Source organism: Narcine bancroftii, chromosome 5 (assembly GCF_036971445.1).
Source record: "Narcine bancroftii isolate sNarBan1 chromosome 5, sNarBan1.hap1, whole genome shotgun sequence".
NCBI lineage: Eukaryota > Metazoa > Chordata > Chondrichthyes > Torpediniformes > Narcinidae > Narcine > Narcine bancroftii.
Window position 1 is genome coordinate 109017793 of NC_091473.1, and position 26607 is coordinate 109044399.

The 26607-nt window shown below is 39.1% G+C and overlaps 1 protein-coding gene across 7 annotated transcripts in view; it reads right to left on the reverse strand.

Annotated features, from left to right (window-relative positions):
• The window catches only part of LOC138763856 (fizzy-related protein homolog), a 56972-nt gene extending 32743 nt beyond the window's left edge, over window positions 1-24229 (reverse strand). The window contains exons 1-3 of one of the 7 annotated variants that reach the window (XM_069938720.1): window positions 23742-23930; window positions 20803-20882; window positions 17071-17272 (exon numbers count right to left, since the gene is read on the reverse strand). In XM_069938720.1, coding sequence (XP_069794821.1) covers window positions 17071-17145 — 75 coding nt within the window. In that variant the 5' untranslated portion in view covers window positions 17146-17272; window positions 20803-20882; window positions 23742-23930. Of the gene's footprint in view, window positions 1-17070; window positions 17273-20802; window positions 20883-23100; window positions 23620-23741; window positions 23931-24012 lie in introns of those variants that run through there. The other 6 variants (XM_069938719.1, XM_069938724.1, XM_069938723.1 and 3 more) reach the window with 6 other exon arrangements.
• Between the last annotated feature and the right edge of the window lie 2378 nt (window positions 24230-26607).

Below are 26607 nucleotides of genomic sequence, written 5' to 3' on the forward strand. Positions count from 1 at the left end.
CTCCCTCCCTATAAAACCCAAACCCCAAAGATAGAAAAAAAAGGTAAAGAAGGAGATCCAAACCATCAATCACATAGCTAAATGCCATGGACTAGAGTAACACCACCTCAATGTGCCGTAGAAAATTCAAAATTTTAAACCCACATAATTCAAATAAGGGCTCCAAACTTTCTGGTAGAAAAAGATAATTATCACGCAAATTATACATTATCTTTTCCAATGATCTCAACTCCATAAGTCATCGATGCAAACTTAAATCAATCTAATTTTTCCAAGTAATCGCTACACATTTTTTCGCTACAGCTGAAGCTAATCTCAAAAACGCAATTTGTTACCCATTTAATCTCAATTTCAAGTGCAACATTTTAATATTACTTAAAGAAATAATGTTGGTTCCATCGGCAATTTATTCTTAAAAACTCTCTAAAAACTCTAAGTCGTATCCAAAAAAGTTTAACCGTATCACGCAACCAAGTAGAATGTAGGAAAGAACCTACTTCCTTGTGACACCTAAAACATAAATCTAAAGAAGATAAATCACATCTCTAATTTTTCCAGAGGTTAAATACATTTAATCGTATGTGAGTTCTTAGACAACACATGGATGAAGGAAAAAGTTTTTTACTCTCAGTTTATTGTAAACAACACATGAGAAATGCTATGAGGCTGCAAGCCTCCATTACAGATAACATACTGTGTGTCAGCCACCTGCTGGCAGCCAAGTCTAATCAAACAATAACTATAATCAAGGCCTTGCTAGTGGCCATGCAAACATGATCACTATCATTACATCTCCCTTTCTTAAAGCAAAAGTAGTTTACTTTTAACTAACATGTTTTCTTTGTATAACTCTGCAATTTTAACTTTAACACCAGGAACTTACATTTTCATTATTATCAACATTGTTAACATTTTTTAAACTTGTATTGTGTGTTCACATTTACATACGCTAAAACATGAAGAGTGAATAAGATAGCACTATTTTATTCTATTACAGGAGTCTTTAAATTTGCCCTATGAGTCTCTTAGGAGGATTCACATGTCTTGACGATCTCCTGATTGAGTGTCCATGAATCTAAGATGTTGCCTCAGACGATGAATTCTCAGATGTGCATTCAGGTTGTTCAGCAGAATCCATCTTTCCATCTACTGTGGCTGGTCTCATTTGAAGATCTTGACAGTTTCTTGGCAGAACAGTACCTTCATCTGTCTGAATGGTGCATGATTTTAGCTGGACTTCACGAAGGACAGTTCCCTGCTGAGTGTACAAGTTTGTTTTGTCTTTTAGCCTTATTGGTCACCAGAGTAGAGTTCCTGTAGGGTTTTTGTTCCTCTGTCAAAGTAATACTTTTGCTTTCCTTTCTGTCATTCTTTGAGCTTCCTCACCTTCTCCCTCTCTTTCGTTTTGGGAAGTTCTCCTGAACGGGTAGGTTTGATCTACGTCCCATGAGGAGTTGTGCTAGTGACATACCACACTCGAGAGGCGTTGTGCAATATACTTGCATGCTCTGGTAGAAGTCTGTTCCATTATCTTTTGCCTTGTTCATCAGTCTTTTCACTAACTGTACTGATTTACTAGACCATTGGACTGTGGAAAATAGGACTTGACTTGAAGTCTCACTCTTTGGCAAACTGCTGGAACTTTAAATTGCAAAACTGGGGTCCATTGTCTGTGAAGACTTCGCTTCCTATGCCATGTCTGGAGAATATGGCTTTCATACCTGTTATTACAGCATCTGCAGTGGTGGTATTCAGTTTACACACCTCTGGATACAGGGAGTAATAGTCTGTGACTACAAGATAATCCTTCCCTTGACATTCAAATAGGTCAGTGCCTACCTTCTGGTAAGGTCTGTATGGTGCTGGGTGTGGCTTTAGTGGTTCTGCAGGATTGCCTGCTTGATATTTCCAACATTTTATACAATTTGACACTTCATTTGTTATATAGCTGTTGATTCTTGGCCAGTACATCACCTCTCGTGCTCTTTTCTTACACTTTTGAATTCTGAGATGTCCTCCATGGATCCTTTTTAGCATCTCTTTTCTCACTCTTTGGGATAATGATTTTGCTTCCTTTGTAGATGATGTCTTCAACCACTGATAGTTCTACCCTGCAGTTCCAGTATTCTGCAATGTCAGGTGAGCAGTCCTACTTCATGTTGGGCCACCCATCCAAGATGTTTTTTTTTCCCCCCAGTTATCTCAGTGTTTCATCTTTGTTTGTCTCAGACTTTATGAGCTCCATTTTTGCATCTGACATGGGCAGTGCTCTTGTGATCATGTCCACAAAGGCATTCACGTCTTCATCCATTTTGATTTTTGCAGGCTCTCTCGTGTCAACAGCTCTAACCAACATGTCTGCTGTGTACATTAGCTTACCAGTGTATAGTGTTGCAGCCTAATCATCATTCCTTGTATTCTAAGTGGACATTCATTTCATGGCTTTTGGAACAATGTTATCAAGGGCTTATACTGATTGCGTGTCCTGACACAAATTGATGAAATCTTTCACATGTATATGTGATGCTGAGCAGCTCCTTTTCAATTTGAGCGTATCGCCACTCCATGTCTGTAAACGTGAAAAATCTGTGCCTCTCAAACATCACATTACGTTTAGGGATACAGTATGCCTCAAACTGTTCCATTATTTTTTCCAATTTCATTTTGTCTCCTTCAGCAGCAAATGTGAAGTTATTATACACCTCCAGGGGTTCATCACATGCAAGAAAACTGATGCTTTCACTTTATCACTTTTCTCATCAGCTCTGACTGCCACTAAATACAATCCAAAATGTTTAAATCTGTTCCAATTTTCAGCCACATTACCTGTCAGCTGAAGTTTCACTGGTGGATATAATCCTCCCATTTTTCACTTTGTTAGCTTCTCTTCACTGATCAGTTGCTGGCTTTAGATTTTACCTTTTAATTTCCTTCATCCAACTTCTGACACCATATTTCATCTTGTATTCATGTGTGTGAGTTCTTAGACAACACATGGATGAAGGAAAAGGTTCTTTACTTTAAAGTTGTTGTAAACAGCACATGAGGTAGGCCACGAGGCTGCAAGCCTCCATTACAGATAACATACTGTGTCAGCCCCCTGCTGGCAGCCAAGTATAATCAAACAGTAACTATAATCAATGCCTTGTTAGTGGCCATGCAAACATGATCACTATCATTACAAAATATAGCTGATATATGAAGTTATAATGAATTCACCTGTATCTCACATTAACAATATTAGTCATATTATCTTTACATATATTTCTCCATTTGTCCTGATCAATTATTATCCCTAAATCTTTTTCCCACTTTAATCTAGACTAATTACAGTATAAAATGTCTAAGTTAGGCTTGCATAATAAATATGTTTCAGATACAAATTTTTTATTCCTACCTTCCAAAAGCAAAATTTCAAATTTGGATTGCCTTGGCAACCTTAAAGTATGGCCAAAATTATCCAATAGTACCACTCTAATTTGGTAATAACAAAAATAAGTACTTAGTGAAATTTCATATTTTTCTTTCATTCTTTGAAAATACATTAAATAACCAGCTTTGAAACAATCTTGTACAATTTTAATTCCTTTCTGATCCCATAATTTCAAAAATTGATTATTAAGTGTAAAAGGAAAAGGTTTATTCTGGTATAAAGGTGTCTTCACTGAAATTTTCTCCTGTGTACTTATTTCCTCATTTATCATATTCCATAATTCAATTAAATGCTTCAAAATAAGTAAATTATATGTAAATAATAACTTAAAATTCCATTTATAAATAAATTGCCCCTTTTTCTTCTCACCAATTCTCATCAACTCAATTTTGCCCACACCAATGGATTATCCAAATCAAACATTCTATTAATAAGTTTCAATTGTAATAATATTTTGAAAATTTGGAAGCTGTAAACCTCCCAGTTCACACCTCCCAGTTAATTTTTGTAAAGGTACCCTAACCATTTTATCTTTCCACTAAACCTTCCTATCGAATTCAAATCTCTTAAAAAAAAATTTTTGAGGAACTTTACAGGGTGTAGATTAAAAAAGATATTGTATTCTAGGAAAAATTAATTCTACCTATTAATGTTATAGGTAAATATTTCCATCTATTTAAATCACTCTTAATTTTATGAAATAAAGGCAAATAATTTAACTCATACAAATGATCTAAATCCTTCACCAATCTAAATATTTAATTTGATAAACATCTATTTTCTTGTGAAAACTAGAGGCCCATAGAAATGCAAAACCTAAAAAAAAATCCATTTGCTGGAAATCTGAGATTAAAAGAAGCTAGAAAATTCAAGAAAACAACCAGCTTGGTTCTGATGAACCATCATTAATGCCAAACATTAATTTTGTCTCACTGTCCACAGACGCTTCCTGATTTGCTGAACATACACAGTACCATTCTATAGTGATTTTGTTGTACCTTGAGTTGTGTGTTCCTTGAAATACAATGGTCCAGACTGAAATTTGGTGAGGCCAAATTTGGAGTACTGTGTACAGTTTTGGTCACCAAATTATAGGAAAGATAGAAACAAAATAGAGAGAGTGCAGAGAAGGTTCACGAGAATGTTGACAGGATTTCAGGGTCTGAGTTACAGGGAAAGGTTGTGCAGACTGGGGCTTTTTTCTCTGGAGCGTAGAAGATTGAGAGGGGACTTGATCGAGGTGTTTTAAGATTTTAAAAGGGACAGATAAAGTAAACGTGGATAGGCTTTTTCAATTAAGAAAGGGGGAGATTCAAACTAGAGGACATGGTTTAAGATTGAAGGGGGAAAATTATAAGGGAAACATGAGGGGAAATTTCTTTACGCAGAGGGTGGTGGGGATGTGGAATGAGCTTCCGGCAGACGTGGTCGAGGCGGGATCATTGGTTACATTTAAGGAACGACTGGATCGTTACATGGATAGGAGGGGACTAGAGGGGTATGGACCAGGTGCTGGTCAATGGGACTAGGAGGGTGGGAATTTGCTACGGCATGGACTAGTAGGGCCGAACTGGCCTGTTCTGTGATGTACGTGGTTATATGGAAATAATTTTGGTACAGAGGTATAAGGGCTGAACATGGACAAGTTGGGGCAGAGGAGCCTGTTTCCTTGTTGTCCAACTCAATGACTCAATATCTCTTTTTCTACTTTGATATTTATTTCTGTGAAATAAAGGCAGGAACAAGGTACTAAGCAGGCAGTGCAGGGGCTTTCAACAAGTTAAAAGTGAGGATTCAGCGAGCCAGCCTTTGGCAGGTCACCCTTCAGTGGTGAGGCAAGGTCTGGTGGGAGCAGCGGTGAAGGGAAGTTCAATTTTTTATTTTTAATATTTTAGCAATTAGAATTAGAAATAAGGCCCAGTGTGGGAGTGGAGCTTTGAGGCTTTGGCTCAAGAGGCTTCAGCGAGCAGAGGCTGAGGACGAGCTTGCTTCCAGTGAGGTAAGGCCAGGTGAGGTAATTAAGAATAGGTAATGGCGTCAGCTACGGCAGTGGAATGCTCCAATTACAAGATGTGGGAAATCTGGGACAGCACCATCGTCCCTGATGACTGCATCTGCAAAAGGTGTATTCAGCTGCAGCTCCTGACAAACAGAGTTAGGGACTGGAGCTGGATGGACTCCAGATCATTCAAGAGGCAGAGGCAGTGATAGAGAGGAGTTTCAGTGACATAGTCACCCCCAAACGTCATGAGGTAGGTAGCTGGGTGACTGCCAGGAGAGGGAACTGGAGTAGACAGAGAGCAGAGCATCCATGAGGCTGTTCCCATCAACAATAAGTATACCATTTTGGATACTGTTGGTGGGGATGAACTATCACAGACAAGTTGCAGTGGCCACTGGACCCTCAGCTCAGAAAGGAAGAAGGGAAAAGAGAACAGTAGTGACTGGGGATTGATAGTTAGGGGGACAGACAAGAGGTTCTGTGGGAGAGATCAAGAATCTCGGATGGTCTGTTGCCTCCCTGGTGCCAGGGTCCGCAATATTTGGGTCGAGTTCTCAGTATTTTCAGGAGGGAGGGTGAGCAGACAGATGTTGTTCTCCATATAGGGACCAATGATGTGGGTAGGTAGGATGAAGAGGTCCTGAAAAGAGAGTTTAGGGAGTTAGGTGAAAAGATGAAGGACAGGGCCTCCAGGGCTACCCGTGCCACGTGCTGGTGAGCCTAGAAATAGGAAGTTAATGCAGCTAAACACATGGTTAAAGAGGTGGTTCAGGTGGGAGGGCTTCATGTTTCTGGACAATTGGGTTCTGTTCCAGGGAAGGTTGAACCGGTTCTGATAAGACAGTTTGGAGTGGGATTAACATCTTTGTGGGTAGATTTGCTAGTGCTGCTCTGGGCGGGGGGGGGGGTTTAAACTAGACTGGCAGGGGGATAGGAACCAGACTGTTAAGAGTGAGGTGGAGGAGGATAAAAGTCAAGTGAGAACTGCATGTATAGACAGAAATAAAAGGTTTGTATGTGATAGAAATGTTCTCAGAAGTATTTATTTCAATGCAAAGAGTATTATCAGAAAGTAAGATGAGTTTAGGATGTGGATTGAAACTTGAGATTATAACATTATTGCTATGAGTGAGACTTGGTTCCAGGAGGGGCAGCTCAATGTTCCAGGGTTCCGTTGTTTCAGACGCGATAGAGGGGGAGGGATGAAAGGGGGAGGGTGACATTGCTAGTCAGGGAAAATATCACAGCTGTGCTTAGACAGAGGGCTCGTCTACAGGGGCCATATGGGTGGAGCTGAGGAATGGGAATGGTGTGACCACACTGATCGGGTTGTATTATAGACCTCCCAATTGTCAGAGAGAATTGGAGGAGCAAATCTGTAGAGAGGTAGCAGGCCAATGTAATAAACAGAAAGTTGTAATAGTTGGAGATTTTAACTTTCGACATATTGACTGGGACTCCCATACTGTGAAAGGGCTGGATGACTTGGAGGTTGCAATACCTGATCTCCTATTAGGGAACCAGACAAGTCAGGTGACCTCTCTCTCCATAATATCATTAGTTTTAGGTCTAGTCCTCGATTTTTGTTCACACTCTCACACTCTCTCTCCAACACTATTTCTCTTTTGGATTTACTATGACTCTCTGCCCTTATATGCTGGTGATGTGGCTCATGTTGCTCCATTGTTTAAAAAAGGCTCCAAAAGTAAACCAAGAAATTACAGGCCAGTGAGGTTGATGTCAGTAGCAAGTCAATTATTGGAAGGTGTTCCGATAGAACAGACATACAAGTATTTAGTCAGCCAAGGGCTGATTAAGGATAGTCAGCATGGCTTTGTGCGTGGTAGGTCACTTTTAACGAACCTTATAGAGATTTTCCGAGAGGTTACCAAGAGAGTAGATGAAGGTAAGACTGTGAATTTTTCCTATGTGGATTTTAGTAAGGCCTTTGATAACATCCCACACGGGAGGTTAGTTCAGAAGGTTCAGACACTTGGTATCCATGGCGAGGTTGTAAACTCGATTTGAAATTGGCTGAATGGGAGAAGCCAGAGTGTGGTAGTGGATAATTGCTTCTCAGACTGGAGGCTTGTGATTAGTGGTGTGCCTCAGGGATTGGTGCTGGGACCATTGTTGTTTGTTGTCTATATCAATGATCTGAAAGATAATGTGGTAAATTGGATCAGCAAGTTTGCTGATGACACTAAGATTGGAAGCGTTATGGACAGCAAGAAAGGCTTTCAAAGCTTGCAGAGGGATCTGGACCAACTGGAAAAATGGTCCAGAAAATGGCAGATAGAATTTAATGTGTGAGGTATTGCATTTTAGAAGGAAAATCCAATAGGACATACATAGTAAATGGTGGGCACTGAGGAGTGCGGAGGTGCAAAAGGATCTGGGAATACAGATACACAATTCCCTGAAAGTGGCGTCACAGGTAGACAGGGTAATAAAGAAAGTTTTTTGGCATCTTAGCCTTCATAAATCAAAGTATTGAAGACAGGAATTGGGATGTTATAGTGAGGTTGTACAAGACATTGGTGAGGCCAAATTTGGAATATTATGTGCAGTTCTGGTCGCCTAACAACAGGAAGGATATCAGTAGGATTGAAAGAATGCAAAGAAGATTTACTAGGATGTTGCTGGGTCTTCAAGATTTGAGCTAAAGGGAAAGATTAAACAGGTCACAAGAAGTTAGACATTCAACAAAATGAATGTTAAATGGAATACCCCTCTTAGCTATTAAATCTAGCAGGACAAAGGAAGCATAGCAAAGAATGAAAAGAAAAGTCAAAAAATAATTGGGAAAGCAAAGAGGAACAATGAAATTAATCATTCAAGCTGCAGCAAACAATTTCAAGAAATAAATATCAGGGTAAAAAAAGAGATATTGAGTCAGAGAGTTTGACAGCATGGAAACTGGCTCTTCTGCTCCAACTTGTCCATGTTCAATCCATATCTCTCTGAACATTTACTATCCATGAAATTGTCTAAATGTCTTTCAAATTTTACAAATGTCACTGCCTCTATCACTTCTTTGAAACATTCAACAGGTGGACCATAGAGAGGATTCTGACTGGTTGTCAACGCTTAGGGCAAGAAAAACCTCCAGAGGGTTGTTAACTCGACCTGCGACATCACAGGCACCAGACATCGAGGGCATCTACAAGAGGTGGTGTCTTAAGAAAGCAGCCTCCATATTCAAAGACTCCCACCATGTCTTCTTCACTATGCTACTATTGGGGAAAAAGGATCAGGAGCCTGAAGACGAGAATCATTCTGATTTTCCTCATGATTTTATACAACTCAACAAGGTCTCCCCTAAGTCTCCAATATTCAGAGAGAAAGGTTATAGCCTTCCCTTATAAATTCAAGCCTACCCAGTCCCAATAACATTCTCATGAATCTTTTCAGCACCCTTTCCTGCTTAATGATCTCTTTCCTAATGCCAGGTGACCAACACTGCTGCATACAATGCTCCAAGTGTGGTATCATCGTCTCACCAAAAATGAGTGACGGGATCTACAAAAACTTAAGCAGCAATAATAGAATGACAGAAATAATGTACAATTCAGAAATTAGCAGGGAGTTAGGAAGGCAATGACAGAATGACAGAAGATGAAATCTCAAAAACACACTTGAAAATAAGAAATATTCCAATCAAACTCAGAGGATGAACCATTTTTAAAGTTTCCAAGGAAAAGACAGCAGTCAATATTGGAATTTTTTTAAAATTTAGAGATAGAGCACAGTAACAGGCCCTTCCGGCCCATGAGCCCACACCACCAAAATACACCGAATTAACCTGTGGGTTTTCAGATCGCAGGAGGAAACAGGAGCAACCAGGGAAAACATATGCAGACATGGGGAGAATGTACAAACTCCTTATAGACAGTGCCTGTTTCGAAGCCAGGTCACTGGCGCTGTAATGGCACTGCGTTGCTATGCTAAGCGTGCTGCCCCTTGTATCTGTAAATATCTTTTTTCTTTGGCTTGGCTTCGCGGACAAAGATTTATGGAGGGGTAAATGTCCACGTCAGCTGCAGGCTCGCTTGTGGCTGACAAGTCCGATGCGGGACAGGCAGACACAGTTGCAGCGGTTGCAAGGGAAATCTACTAGTTCGTTAAAAAACTTAGGGTACAGTTCTAGATGACTAATGGGTAACTCATACTTTAACTTAGAAGAATGATAATCCATGCGCTGTAAATATAGAACACACAACTTAACTTCTGTAGGAAGATACAGAATAAAATTATTGAAAGCAGAAAATAATTTAATGCATGGAAAATAAAAATATGGAAGTAAACATTAGCATACAAATGTTTTATTTAACCAAGCTTTTAGATTCCAGAAGGGGCAAAAAAGACCATAGAGCAATGCAGCAAATCTCTTCCCCCTTTACCTCCCTCTCAGCCCCACTTCCCATAAAACCTCTCAATGTCCTTGAGTTTTTCCAAGCTGCACTTTTCTACTTCCAATCTTTTCCACATTTACAACCAGTCAGCTGAATAATCGTACTGCTGCTGGTCACAACAACCATCCTCTGATCATCCTTCCCCTTAGCACTGCATCTGCTTGCCGACTACGCTAAATTTGCTCCAGGAAACCTCAAGAAGAGTTTAAGTCACCTAGCCACTGCTGCCTACTGCTGGCACACCGGGTAACTGGCTGGGTCGATGGGTGATGTGCACGTTTGATTGACTGATAGGAGTGGATTCATGTTCTGAGGCATCTCACGTGATTAGCACCACACATGGGTGTAAGAGGCACGATATCGAGAGCACATTCAAGGAAGAAAACAAGTTAGGTGTTGGGGATTACATGGGAGCCTTCCTGTTGTCTGCTTCTGATGAAGTCATCACAAGGATCCTCCTCAACCCCCTCTTCCCAATGGAAGCAGATTGATCCCAAATAACAAGTTAGATTCTCCCATCAAGACTTCTAAATAAGAGATGATTTAAATTATTGTCTACTCTAATACCTAGATAACGTATTGCCTGTGACTGCCATTTAAAAGGAGATTCCTGTTTACAATATGCATAATCAGCTGTGTTCATGGGCATCACTTCATTTTTATCAGTGTTAACTTTATATCCTGATACTGCACCGTATTGTTTCAAATTAGTATGTAACATCTTTATTGACTTTTCAGGTTGTGTTAAGTACGCAATAATATCGTCAGCAAATAGGCTAATTTTAAATTCTTCATCATTTATTTTTATTCCCTTTATTGTTTTATCTGATCTTATCAATTCTGCTAATGGTTCTATAGCTAAAATAAAAAGGGAAGGTGATAGTGGACATTCCTGACTAGTTGACCTATTTAATGAGAAAGAATCGGAGATATACTCTTGCTTTAGTATTGTTATACATGGCCTTAATCCAGTTAATGAATTGTTCTGGTACTTAAAATTTCTGTAATAAAAGAGAAACTCCATTCAAGCCTATCAAAGGCCTTTTCAGCATCGAATGCTACTGCAACTGTTTGTTCTTACCACATTTGTGCCATATGAATCAAGTTAATAAATTTACACACATTGTTAGCTGATCTATTTTTTTTTTAAAAACAAATCTAGTCTGGTCTAATTTCACTAATTTTGGTAAATAAATTGTTAGGCTATTTGCTAAAATTTTGCAATGAGTTTGTAATCTGTATTTAACAAAGATATTGGTCTATATGAAGATGGCAATAAAGGATCTTTTTTTTTAGGTATTACTGAAATTATAGCTATTTACACGATTTCAGTAAGTCTCGAGTTTCTTCCACTTGTTTTAATACTTCTAGAAAGGGTGGAATTAATCATTCTTAAAAGGCTTTATAGAACTCTGTGGAAATCTATCTTCACCTGGTGCTTTATTATTTGGTAAAGACATTAGTATATCATAGACTTCTGTAATAGTCAATTACTTTGACAGTTTGACATTGTTCCTCCAAATCTAATTTTGGTAGGCCAATGTGGGACAGAAAATCATCTATTTTAGAACTTTTGCCTAAAAAATTCAGATTGATATAGTTGTTTATAAAATATTTTAAAATTATCATTAATTTCATGTGGGTTGTATAAAATCTGATTGTTTCCCTTCTTTGTTACTATAATAGACAATATTTAGATAGTTTAATTTAAACAGGCGATTTAAATTATTGTCCATCAAGCACTATTAAAAAAAGATCCAAGATGATCTATTAAAATGGAAAGACTTACCTATAACTCTGATAGGGAGGGTAAACTGTATTAAAATGAATGCATTGCCAAGATTACAGTTTTTTTCCCCAATCGTTACTTTTTGCCTTATCAGGAAATTTTTTCCAAAAACTGAAAAAATTAATAATAAATCAAGAGTGGCTTTGGACAAGTTAACATGGTCATATAAACAAGGGGGTTTGCAGCTACCAAATTTTAAAAACTACTATAAGGCAACTCAATTAAAAATTTTGTCAAACTTCTATCATCCAGGAGAAAAACTGACTTGACTCAAGATAGTTATATAAATTAGAGGACGTTTCTGAACATTTAATTTATAAATGGAATGAGAAATTAGTAAGGAATAAAAATACACCAATATTACAACAGATATTAAAAATAAGAAGTAATATACATTTATAAAGAGGGATGGTAAACTATCAACTACCAAATAATATTAAAGGAAAAATCAATTAATTCCTTTTACAATGAACAATACATTTTTTAATGAATGGACAAAAGGAATTAAAAGAATAAAAGATTGTTTTCTGGGTAATATTTTAATGACATTTGATCAATTGAAAGATAAATATGAAATATTAAATTACACAATATTTTCTTATTATCAATTAAAAATATATTTAAAGGAGAAGATAGGAAAAATTTTAAGGCTACCTGAGTCAAGCTGTTTTGAACATATAATTTCAGACACATTAATAGTTAAAAAATGATTACAAATATGTATATTAAATTACAAAATAATAAAAATCATAAAGAAATGTACAAATCAAAACAACATTGGGAATAGGATTTAAATATATAGATAAAAAACAAAACTTGCTCTGAACTATGTATGGTAAATTACCTATAATTTAAGGGATAATTTTGGACAACTTTTAAAAATCTGGGAACTATATACATCATTGGTGATCACCAGACTCAAGCCTCCAAATCTTAAAGGGATAGTATAATGTGTGTTATACAGGTACACAATCCTTTATCTGGAACCCTTAGGGGACAGTGTGTTCCGAGTTTCGGATTTTTACAGATTTCAGAAAGCTAGAATTAACCCCACCCAAACTGTGCTGCCATATCCATCCCCACCCCCTTCCAGTCACGCTGCCGTCCCGTCCCCCTCGCCCATACGACTCATGCTGCCGGTCTCATCCCCCTCACCCGCCTGACTCGCGCTGCCGTCACTCTCCCCACTTGCCGGATTTTGGAGCTTTCCAGATTTTAGATGTCTGGATAAAGGATTGTGTACCTGTACACAATATTATTAATTGAGGCAATAAAAATTGGATAATAACCAAATGACATCCTTTTTTTTTAAATTTGGGTTTAATTTTGGGGGGAGGGAGAAGGTTTGGTGAGAAAATGAAAAACATCACTATATATATGAATTTATGTACGTATAGCATTGTTTTGAATTATTGTGACTTATGAAATAAATAAAAGTGATAACCAACATAATCTTCCTTGTGTGACAACTGAAATAAAACTAGTAAGATCAGCAATGCCCAGTATTTTTGTCTTTAATGTCAGAAAAGCTTTTCACCATGTCAACTAAAAGAAAACAATTGGAAATTATTTGTTAAAGGTGAGTGAAGGAGAGATTAGGGGAGATGTCAGTGGCAGGTTTTTTTTAAAAAACATACACAGACGGTGGGTGGGTGCCTAGAATGCATTACTGCAGGTGGTAATGGAGCATGCTACAAATGGGACATCCCAAGCACTCTTGCATGGATGCAAGAAAAACAGAGTTATGGGTGCGAGGTAGGGAAAATTAGATTTTTGTGTAGTAGGTTTACATTAGTCAGCACAACATCGTGGGCTGATGGGACTGTACTTTGATGTAATGTTCCATATTCAAATTTCAATCCTTGGAAATTTAATATTATTGTACATTTCCTATACAAAGACATGGAAGACAGATCTCAAAAAGCATTCACCACATACCTAATTCCTTGTGCCAAAAAGAATTAAGGAAGGCCATTTCATCACACAAACCCACCTCTTAATCTTCATCACCTCCAACAAGCTTCCAACTGCAGTGGGGCTAAGTTAAAGGAGAGATTCATGCTGGTTCCACTCAGACCCAAGATTGCCACAACCACAGTGTAGTGACGATTTGTGCATACACAGAATCCAAGCTGCAAGACTTGTTTCACCTCATTGCTGGACAATCAAGATCCAGCAGTGGATTCTGAAAAATATTTCATATTTGGATAGCCACCTCTCAGCAAACGCAGACATCAGTGACAATATTTACCACAGCCTTCAGCCGACAGAGAAGGATGTTGGACAGCACTGAGACCATGATCATGGTGCCGAGCTTATAGATTAGTAAAGTTCCCAACTTCCTTTGTGCTTCTGAGTCATGTAGTCAAAACACTGCACCTTGCAATCACATACAGCAGGACGGCATTTGTCTTGAACTGAGGTATCGGTGTCAGCAATGACCCAATAGAGCTCTTCAAATCTTAAATCTTTTGTTAAGCAGAGGCAGGATGCTCAACACCAGGAAAATCCTTGTGGGACATTGTAAAGAATTTCTTTACCCATGCAACCCAAGTACCAGAGCACCATTGGGCTGTGTTTTTAGCCCCCCTGCTCTACTCACTTTACACCTATGACTGCATGGCTTAGTTCAACACCATCTACAAATTTGCCAACGATACCACGGTAGTGGGTTGTATAAGAAAAGTGACGAGTCAGCATACAGGAGATTGAAAATTTGGCTGAATGGTGCACCAACAACCTTGCACTCAATGTCACCAAAACCAAGGACTTGATTGTTGACTTCAGGAAAGGAAAGCCAGAGGTATACAATCCAGTGATCATTGGGAGATCAGAGGTGAAGAGGGTGAGCAAATTTACGTAATTGGGAGTCACTATCTCAGAGGATCTTTTCTGGATCCAACACTAACAGCATCATGAAGAAATCACGTCAGTTTCTCAACTTCCTCAGGAGTTTGTGGAGATTTGGTATGACACCAGAAACCCTGGCAAATTTCCACAGATGTATGGTAGAAAATGTGCTGACCGGCTGCATCACGGTCTGGTATGGGGTCACCAAAAGCAGAGTGTAATGCCCTCCAAAAGATAGTGGACACAGCCCACCACATCGTAGGCAAAACCCTCCCCACTATTAAGAATATCTACAGGGAACGCTGTGTCAGAGAGCAGCAGCAATCATAAAGGATCCACACCACCCAGCACACTTATGTTCTCACTGCTGCCATCAGCAAAGAGGTATCGGTGTCACAAGACTTGCACCACTAGGTTCAGGAACAGTTGCTACCCCTCGACCATCAGACTCCTCCACAACAAACTCAATCAGGGACTCATTTAAGGGCTCTTACTTATGCACTTTATTGATTTGTTTTATTCTCTCTGTGTTGCATTTGTTAACTGTTCACAGTTCTTATTTGTTTATGTGCACTTTTTTTTGCACTACCAATAAGTGGTGATAGTACCCACCCACAGGAAAAAGAATCTCAGGTATGTGATGTCATGTATGTACTCTGACAAGAAATCTGAATCTGATTTTAGGGAGAAGGCATCAGAGGGTTATACTGAGGGCTCTAAGGAAATACAGAACAAAGCTCAAATGAACACAAACAGTGGCAAAGGCTGGATAGGTCATAAGGTTTGCTTATTTGGTGCACATGATGCAGAATTACAGGAGGTTTATGTTTCCTCCTCCACTTAGTTAACAATCTGGCTCCTGCAGCCAATTTTTCTGATGTATTTACGTTAATGTTGCAACCCAATATACAAGATGTTCAAATCAGAGTTCATCTCAGCACATTTTGACCAGATACTTCTGTCTACCCTTTTACCATACTAAGCAAGTGCAAGGCACTTTCCACATCAATGGCTAGTTAAACCCTGGGAATAACCTGAAGAGTTATTGTTCCCAAACATGTTAAAAATTCCCTTGTGAAATGAATTAAGCAATAATTTTGGTGTTCATGTTACACAGATGTTGCATTAGTCCAGATGGAAAACAACACCACCAATCATCTCACCAGATCTATGGCCCAGTCAGAAGAAATTTTGTTATTCTCAACCCTCGCCCCCACCCCAGTGGTTCCCTGCAGTACACATCTTTCCTTTACCTCCCCCTGAAATTAGGAGCCACCAAATCACTAACTACAAGATTAAGGCTGGACACGTGAATACGATGCACCACTTTGAATTGGATTAATGAATGTCAGGCACATATTGAAGATATATTCACTGCATGGCGTTTTGAGCTCCACATTTAAGAGAGGATGTACTTGCACTGGAGGCAGTGCAGAGAGAAGGTTGACAAGGGATGAAGCAGTTGATATATGAAGAAAGGTTGAGCAAGTTGGTTTGCCCGAATTTGGTTGGTCTTCCAATACAGTGAGAATGCTGCCAAATAGCATATTCCATGCTGCCAATAGTACACGCCGAGGGACAAGAGCTTGGTGCAGCCAGCGCAAAGGCTTTGTGGGGAGGGATTAGAGTCTAGGGTCCTTTAGCTACTGGGTGTTGAGGGCCTGAGACAGGTAGGGAAGTCCGTCAAACAACTGAGAGGAGCAACCCCGGGGGAAAATTTTGATAATAGCATAATTACCTGTTAACTCTACAGTTCATTAACAAAATGTACACAAGAATGTGACACCGAGAATGCAAAAAGACTTCTCATCGTTTTTCCTTGTGTCTACATTTCATATTGTGAATGAAGTTTACTTTGGGGAAAATAGGTTGAGCAAGCTGGACCTATATCCATTGGAGTAAAAATTAGGAAATGATCTTTCTGAAATTTATAATATCAAGGGGGATTAACATGGTGAACCCTTGTCCAAATTATGCATCTAGAATCAAGTTTCCAAACATGAGGTCACCCATTTCAGAGGCAGAATCAGGTTTATTGTCACAAACATGCCATGAAATTTGTTGTTTTGTGGCAACAGTATGGTGCATAACAAAAAAAACTATAAATTATGATTCTGCAAATACAAGATTTAAAAAAATAAATAGCACAAAAAAAGAGGTGGTGCCATAGATTCATTGTCTGTTCAGAAATCTGATGGAGGAGGGGAAAAAGTTGTTTTTATAAAAGGCTCCTGTATCTCCTTCCTGATGGTAGCAGTGAGAAAAGGGCAGTGAGGATTCAAGAAGAAGGAATTTGCTCTTCCCAAAAGTTGCAAATCTTTGAAATTCTCTACCCTCGAGTACTACGAGAGTCAAGGGGTGTGGACAGGGAATGAGTATTTGGTGCTGAAGTCAAGATCATATTAGTTAGCATCTTATTCAAAGGAAGAGAAAGCTCACAGGACCGACTGGCAAAAGCCTGCTTCCATTTCTTAAGTTCAATGACGTGCGAGATTCCCGAGTATTCAAGGTTCATCTCTCTCACAGTAAAATATTAATTTGTAACATCACTGCTTGCTGCAGAACAAGATGATTTGCTTACCGGAGCATTCATATTTTCAGAGACATTTTGGAAATGTGTTTGCCGAAGAAGTCTTCGCTCATATTCTTGGTCCATATTTCCATGGGACACACACGAATGCAAGAGTTGAGGAGGGAAGGAGTAGCAACACAGCAGGTAACACCGTCAGCCAGTTGAGAATGTGAACTCCCATTCACCCTGCAGCCTTTACTAATTCGCATTCCTGCAAAAGAAAAGCACACTTATGCATCCTTAAGATCTTTGATTATGGACAGGGATATATTTGCACTGAAACACAGCAGTTGCCCTAGACCAGCCATTCTTAACTGGTCCCCCCCCCCAAGCCCACACAAACATTTTGGAGGCCACAGCACATTTAAGGAGGGCCAGGGACTGAAATCGTAAAATACTTTTAATGTATTTTTTTAAATTTAGTTGGTAGAAGTACTGATCAAACCAACTAAACTTGACTGCTTCACAGGGGAAGGGGAGGAGGGTGGTGCATAAACTTTAAGCAGAGACCCAAGGTGGCCATAGCCAAAAAACAAAGGTTGAGAATGACTCCTTTAGACCAATGGCTCAACATTTTTGTCAATTACATACCACCTTAAGTATTCCTTTACTTACCGAGGGCCACCTATAAAATTTGTAGACCACCATTTGGGGTAGAAAGATCTGGGTAGTCTCATCTACCCACCCCCCCCCCCACCCCCAAAAAGGGATTTTTGCTTTGGTGGGAAATTTTTTGATAAATTTTATTTTTTGTTGTCAAATTTTCACCTTTGTTTAACATATTACTTATTTATTTTAAAAATCCTATTCATCATGAACATTCAATAACAAACCTGTGGATTACTAGTAAACAGACCACATGCTGACAAGTTCTACTCTACTTTGTGAATAAACAGACAGAATAATAATTCGGCACAGACATGAAGGGCTGAAATTTCTATGCTGTATGGTTCTATGAAAGCAGGGTGATGTTACTGAGCAAAATAAAAAGGTTTAATGGTGACAGTGCGGCATAGGGCAGCATGGTTGGCCTAGCAGTTAGCGCAACAGTTTTACAACGCCAGCAATTGGGACCAGGGTTTGAATCCCACACTGTCTGTAAGGAGTTTGTACATTCTCCTCGTGTCTGTGTGGAATTTCCCACGGGGGCTCCAGTTTCCTCCTACTTTTCGAAACATACTGGGGGTGTAGGTTAATTGGGTGTAAATTGGGCAGCAGACTGATGAGGCGCAAGGGCATATTACTGTGCTGTATGTCTACATTTAAATAAACATTTGTTTTTAAGTCTCTACAACAAAATGCCAACACTAGTATACATCTCCAGTTGTTACACAAGGAAAAAAATAAAAACACAATGCTTGAGAAACTCAGCAGGTCAAACTGTGTCCTTTATAGTCCAAAGATAGAAACACAACCAACATTTTGGGCAGAAACCAGAGGACTTACTCTCAATTCCCCTTTGCCTTCTTTCCTCAAGCTCTCCACCCCCTTCACTCTCTATTCCTTCATTCTCCTCCCTTATCCACCTATTTACCTCCTACTTTTGTGACTGTGTCCCTCCCCTCTACCATTTTGTTCAGGTGCCTGTTGACATTTTTCCATACCTTGATGAAGGGCTCAAGCCTGAAACATTGGTTATGCACTTTTATCTTTGCTCTATAGAGAACACTGTTTAACCTGCTGAGTTTCTCCAGCATTGTGCTTTTACTTCAACCATGGTCTCTACAGACTTTCGTATTTTACTTCTGTAACACAAGGAATCTAAACCATATTACAAATGGTATCTCAAGAATATTGTCTTGTTAATTCCGCACAAGGCAGAGTTTAGAAACAAAAAGCTTAATCAGTGGCCTTTATGTGCCTGAAATGCTCTTCTGCCTCACCCAGTCTGCTTTGGTTCACTTAGGTCACCAGCAAGCATCTTGGCCTCAGGGGAGTCTTTCAATGGAACGATGATGACAGACAAAATTGTTATCCAAAACCAGACAGTTCTTCAAATTAGCCTGTTGTTGGGAAGCAACTAACTCTTAACATCAGCAGTTTCAAAGTGCCCCGAAAGAGGTCCAGGCCATAAAATTGCTGCTGTTAAGCTGTGAGCATAGCCTCCATTACAAACATAAATAGGATGGATATGTCCGAACTCAAATAGAGCAAGGAGCACTATCTGTCAAATTCTGCAATCAATGGTATGAAAGCAAATATTCAGCAGAAATCACAGCTGCCCTTCTTTCAAACCCAACTATTTGAACTTTTACTCAAACAAAAGTAAGAACATTCATGTACAACATTTTTCACATCCTTAGGACATAACAAAATTACTTCATAGCCAACGAATGGCTTGCCTTCTTGCATACAGCAAGGTCCCATGAAAAAAGCAAATGGGATCTGTGACTAGATGTCTGGTTTCAATGGTACTCCCAGGGTCCAGGTTCAATACCATGGATTTTTTTTTTGCATTCACCTCAGCAGATAAACATCATCTCAAGTAGCAGATAGCATTGTCAAGAAGAGTTTCTTCATGCTCCATTGACAATAGCCAACATTGCTGCTCGAAGGCTTAATCTTTGACTCTGCAATGTCAGGGGGCATTGGTGGCCTTTGAATTGTGCCAGAAAGTTCAGGATCCGTCTTTCATTAACGAGAAAGTAAATGTCCCAACTGAATCACCAAGACAAAGGCGGCTGTGGACCTAGTGGTGCTTAACAGGATTAGCCTCGACAGTTCCTTGATGGTTGGTATGGACAGGGTGGCTAAATGAGTTGGTTCTACGCCAAATGCTTCTAGCTGTAAACAAAGTTAAAAGGAAAGCTTCTGAATATAGTAAGAAAACAGCTGATGTAGAATAGCTGCAAATAGAAGTGTCCAAACAGTTGCTAGTAAGAACTGTGATGGCTGCTGGTACATGCAGATTGTAGCAACAAATATTTGCATTTTTTAAAAATTGCTCACAAGTGATGTGGTATAGCCACCTTTAGAAGATGTTGGCTCAGGTTTGCTGTTACAAGATGAAAGTGCCTCCTATTTATTTCTGCCAGAAGATCACAGCTTAAAAAGGCTCTCTTGGTATAAAGTAACACTTCTCAGTGCATGTGCATCTCTACCTCCTACAAGGAAATTACGACTTAAATTCAGACTACTCCTAAATTGGTATTTACCTTCTATGCAATGACATAAACCTGTAAACTTTCTCCCCTTTACCTTCAACCCTATTAAACCTGGTATCAGAAGTTGTCAAGGCCCTCAAAACACAAAATTCAATGTGTTTTACTTTCAGGTCTCACTAATGCTGGATACTCCCCTAATCCTCAGCTCCTGATAACTAGTTGAGTGGAATGTAATCCCATTTTTATTTTCTGTCATTTTAGTTCTTCAAGACAGACAATCCCAATCTGTCCATTCTATTTGTTCAACAGTATTCTGATCATCTAGAGCCTAATTTACCTTATTCAAAACATCTGCCATTACTAAAACCCTGTTAAAAAACATTTTTAAACCCTGAATCTTACTGTGGATAAATATGCAAAGGTACTCAATACAAAATGTCGCAACACTTTCAAGTGCCATTATAATAAAAACAAACTTTAATCTGACAACAAGATCTAGCAGATTACGCTATTTTAAAAGCAAATTTAAGCAAATTCAACTTCACAGAATCTGTCGTTTAGGAAAATGTAATTTTTTTTGCAATCCATATCCTTTATGTTTTATATGGAATTATATGTTAAGGAAACACTCCATCACCTGTATCAGACCCACAGTTTTTCCTTGCATCTCTCTTCAGGGCGTAAAGGATCAAAAAATGGTAACTTGTTCAGAAAGCCCTTTTTTAGAAACAAAAGGAATAAGGAAATTAAACCTGATTAAAAATACATTTGGCTATCCACTGTCATCAAATCTCATCTCAAAATAGTGTAAACAGCAAAAATCTCCAAATTTCAAGTTTCTCATTGGGACGCAAGAACACGCTCTAAAAGACACTTGTACACCTTTGCTCTTCTATGTAACTGGCTTCTATTGTATAATTTGGCAATGTGCAAAGGATAAAATTCCATCATCTCACTACACCATTTCATTTTTAACATAGCAACACAAATTAAAAACAGGAAATAATCATTGAGATCATAAGGCTTATTTCCAGATGGAGTAGGTATACTTTGCATATCATGAATACAACTCAAAGCTTGAAATAATCAGACATACATCTCCAATGTATTTAAGAGCAATTATTTGTTATTCTAACTTTATAATGAACATTTAAAAAAATTATGATGGGCATAAATGCAATTAATGGTTAGTATTTCCTCCCAACTCTCCCGCCCCCCCTGCCCCCCATAACATGCATGGGAATCCAAATTTAGAGGGCACAAATTTAATATGAAAGAGGAAAATGTATAGGGCCCTGAGGGGCAATATTTTCCATGTGATGGGTACAAGTGAGTGTGGCCATTCCAAAGGAGGACATGGTCATAGATTACCATATACTGTACATATAGAGTGTGTTTTAAAAAATAAATATACTAGTATATTTTTATAAAATTTAAACAGTATTAAAAAAACAACAAATGCAAACACACTATATGGTAACCAATAACCATGTCCTCCTTTTGGAATGGCCACTGTGGGACAAGCCTCCAGAGGAAGTGGCAAATGTGGCTACAATTTGTGTGCTTAAAAGACATTTAGATTGGAAAGGTTTAGAAAGATATAGGCCAAACATACACATGTGAGACTAGCTCAGGTAGCTGATGGGCCTGTTTCCATGCCGTACAACTGTATGACTTTAAATGGGCAGCTGTTCTACTTTGTCTGTACATACACATTTGAAGAAACAGATCCGACAGTCGAAATATTTCTCTCACATTCAGCATATATTTTTTACAGCTGAATCAAGGAATAAACAACTTTTCAAAGTCAGCATCATTTGAGTTTTGTCTTATTAAAACTGGGTCCCACATGCCAACTATTTGCCGATCAAAATGGCAACAAAAATTAAATCCACTGTACCACAATATTATGGAGAATGGGTGATGAACAGAACTTGAAATGAGAATAGTAAAGGCTCAAAATAGCCCAAAGAAAGAAAATCACTTCAGCGCTCTATTTAAAATAGAGGTCACTGACATTGTTCTTCTAGAAATCTTCCTGCTCCCCAAACAAGACTGTTGACAGAGCCTACAGCTGTTTAATGTCTCAACTCAAAGGCAGTAATTTATGCTGTAGTAATAGGATCCATTCAGGATGCAGAATATTTAATTTGAGATTTAGCACAATCCAACTTCAAGCTCAGTTGATGGCACAATATACCAAACAGGAGCAAGGGGCAAGAACAATTTCTGCTTGCCCAATACTTGTGGGCAAAGGCCAACAGTATTATTTCTAATATCAGCACTGCTGCATTGTTTACATGGACGAATGTAGTAATCAAAGCTGCATACACTAAGGAATAGTCAGTGCCATTTCTATTCCGTGTACTATCTAAGACAAATAAATTCTGAGGAGTTGAGTTAGTGGGCTCACATGGTACTATTGTGCAATTCCACTCGATTATCGAACATCTAAAGGGAATCTCTAAGCTCCTGATTGGTTCACTATATCCTACCCCCTCCCCCTTTTCTTGTCACAGTTTAATTTTCTGATTTTCATATGATGTTACTGGAACCCTGAGTAATTAATAGAGGAAGTTCTACCAAACTCACTATCTCCACCGAATACATTTTAAAATAAAGATTTTTTTCCATTATATGAAAAACTCCACTTACACACCTACCTTTTTGCATTCCAAATTCATATTTCTTTATAATAGAAACTTCATATCAATGAATAATTATTCAACTGTACAGTGTAATGGTAGTTACCTTCAATGGTATTGTTATTTTAAAGAAACAGCCAGGAAATCTTAAAATATCTCTTGTCCATATTTCACAATTCAATTAAGTAACCGAAGAACAATCAAATAAAATAAAACAGCGTCAAAAAGACCGAACAGAAAACGCAAATGGAAATAAATAATATCCAGAACTCCAGATGTAACCAACTTACTTTACAAACTCCAGGACTGGACATTAAGTCCAAACACAAATCCTCCCCTCTCAGATACTGGCAAATTGAACATCAATTTGTCAACGGCGTTCGTAATTAGCTGAAAGCTCACACATGTAATCCCTGGGTCTTCAACAAGCCGGTCCCGACTTTTCGAAAAAGTTCCCAGCTCTCACGAAATGAGTCGTGTTACTACTACACACATCAAATTTTAAGGACGCACACAGCATGTTCGAAAGTAGATCCGGAAGACAAGTGGACGTTGTCAGTGAATAAAATAATTGCAAATCTATTGCGGGGCTTCAATTTGAGTTGCTTGGAAGGGAGGAAATCCTTAGGATCATTTTGACGACATGGTGGGTGAAGGACGGCCCGATTGAAACCAACCTGGTAACCAGGCAGTTGTGTCAATTTCACACCACAACAAAATCCCAAACATTCTAAAATGGAACGCTTCGCCTCAAAATGACCAATAAGAGATCGCTTGGAACACAATGGAAACATTGCAACCAAATGTATCAACATTCAGCAATAAAAACAAATCTCGATCACGTCTTTCGACTTTTGTTGCCCTGAAAAGCCGATTACTATTGATGCACAGTTGTCATTGGAAGACTCCCTTACAGTCGAGGCTTGATTACCTTTTCATCGTCCTAGTAAGATCATGTGTTTCTTCGTTTCGGAATGCTGACATTGAATCTGTTGCCGATCACCTCATTGAAAATGACCCTCGAATGAAATAAACCTTTCGCGTTCCATTCAGCCTGTTTTATAAAGAATCTCTACTCAATATGGCTCCGTGGCAAGAAAGTGCACAGCACTATGGGAATGGCTGCCATAAAAAAAGGAGGGCTGTATTTCATCACAGATTAATTAACTATCAGCAAGATAGGGATGTGGTTTTATAATCACCTGCACTAATTTAGAAGATGCGTTTACCCTCTTATCTGCACGTCGTTTCTCGACGATACGTTTCGTCTCCCTGCTGGAGTGCTGGTAGTAAGTTATTCGTAAATTAACAGGCAAGTTCAGTCAATTACGGCTTCAGATCCTGTAACAGCACCCAAACTCAGATTTTTGTTTTGGGCGAATTTCCAATAAATAAGACGAAAACATGAAGACGCAGCTAAACTTTCCTAGTTTATCAGACCATCATGTTCAGAGGCAGAAGGACTGTGTGTCTCTCGTTATGATGTCACACACTTTTACCAAAGGTTTTATGAAAGATCTTCTCCTGAAGAATAAAACCATTACAAATGAATTCTAGCCATGCTATTAAAAATGCATTTTTACCCGACTAATAATTTCAATAGCACGATATTGGTGGGTGAAGGACTTAAGCCGACTCAAAAATGACACACGAAAGTCTGCAGATGCTGTAACTCTAGTAAAACACAATGAATGCTGGAGGAACTCAGCAGGACACGCAGCGTCAATTGGATGTAAAGATCTATAAACAGCACTTCGGGCTGAGCCCTTCTTGAAGGTATTTACCTCTCATAGACGCTGCGTGACCTGCTGAGTTCCTCCAGCATTTCTGAGTTTTTACGTGATTCAAGGAATTGGGCAATGGAAAAAGTGAACGCCTCATTGAGGAATTTAGAATGGGGGAGTTGCAAGTGGAAAGGGGGAAGAGCTCAGGACCAGGAAGAAGAGAACAGATGGGAAAGGGAAGAAAATAGAAACGGGCCAGGATGAGAAAAATTATGAGAAAGGAACGAATGGCAAAAGATACAGGGTAAGATGAGAAGGGAAAAGAGGGTGGAAGGTGAGGTGGTTATAGCATTGGGATGAAGAAGGGGCGTGGAGAAGAGTGGGGAAGAGATAGGGGAAGGAAAGAGATGATAGCAAAAGGGTGGGTATAAGCAGGGGATGGGGAAGCAAGGTAAGAGAGAAAGAGCACGTGTGGCGATAAGGGGATGGGGAAAGAAAGGGAGCAGGGAAGAGTGCGAGGATAGAGGGAAGGAGGCAAGAAAGGAAAGAGTGGGGCAGAAAAGGTGAGAGTAAAGAGGGAGTAGAGAGGTGGGGAAAGATGAGTGAGGCAAGGAGTGTGCCGATAAGAAGGGGAGGGACAGTGGAGGGGAATAGCAAGAGATGACATGGAAGGGATAAAGAGGGGTCTTGAGAGGGAGAGTACAAGGAAGGAGCAAGGCGTGGAGGAGCGGGGTTCAGAGAGAGAAACAAATAAAATTGGAGATGCTGGAATCTGAAACAACAGAAATGCTGGAATACTACCATCAAACAGCATTTGTGGAAGGGGAAACCAGTCAATGTTTTAATTGATCGATATCCCTGAAAGTCAAAGGGATTTTATTTTGTAAAATGTCTGTGTGGCTCTGACAGAATAAAACAATATATTTTAGTCATTATAAACTAATTCTGACTTTAAATAGGAACAGAAGCCACTCATCCTCTGGAGTGAGTTTTGTCATGCAATGAAATCAAGTCAGATCTGTAACCTAACCATCCATCTGGGATGGCCACATATTTATTCCTTTCTTTGTTAATTATGACAATATTCATCTAACAGCTCAAAGTTTAAGTGTTCATTCTAGATTTTAGCAACGTTCTTCACGTAACATCCCCATACCCTGCTTTGCAAATGATTTCTCCTAATTTCTTCAACTCAGTGTTACACACACAAGCTCAATGACTTGACAGAAAAAAACCAGAATCAATGTCAGTTTATCTCCTGTGTCCTCTTCATTGTGAAAATATTTGCTTCAATTGAGCAAGTAACTTGGTCTTTCAAAATTTATAATCTCATTTAACTGAAAAGCTGCTTTGTCTGTCTGGCTGTTTGCATAAATGAAGGTTTATTTATCTGGAAACTGAATGGAAAAAATCCCATAAAACATAAAAATCTTGCTATAGTCAAAATGTATCAACAATTCAGGTTCATTGATCAGAGTATCAATGTACCTGAGTACCATAAAACATTACAGCACAGAAACAGACTTCTTTGGCCCTTATAGTCTATGCCAATCCATTTTTTTCTGCCTCGTCCCACTGACCTGGACTCAGTCCACAGCCTTGCATACCTCTCCCATCCATGTACCTGACTGAATTCTTCTTAAACGTTAAAATTGAGCCCACATTCACCACTTCAACTGGCAACGTGTTCCATACTCCCACCACTCTCTACGTGAAGAAGTTTGCTGATGACACCTCAATTGTCGGCAAAATCACAGATGGCAATGAGGAAGCATACAGGAGGGAGATAGATCAGCTCGTTGAATGGTGCAACAACACCAACCTTGCACCCAATGTTAGTAAAACCAAGGAGATGATTATGGACTTCAGGAGGAAGTCAGGAGAACACGGCCCAGTCATCATCGAGGGGTCAGCAGTGGAGAGGGTCAAGAGCTTCAAATTCCTGGGTGTCAACATCTCTGAAGATCTCTCCTGGAGCCTTCATGTTGATGCAATTATGAAGAAGGTTTGGCAACAGCTATACTTTGTGAGGTGTCTGAGGAGATTCACTATGTCACATAGTGACATAAACTT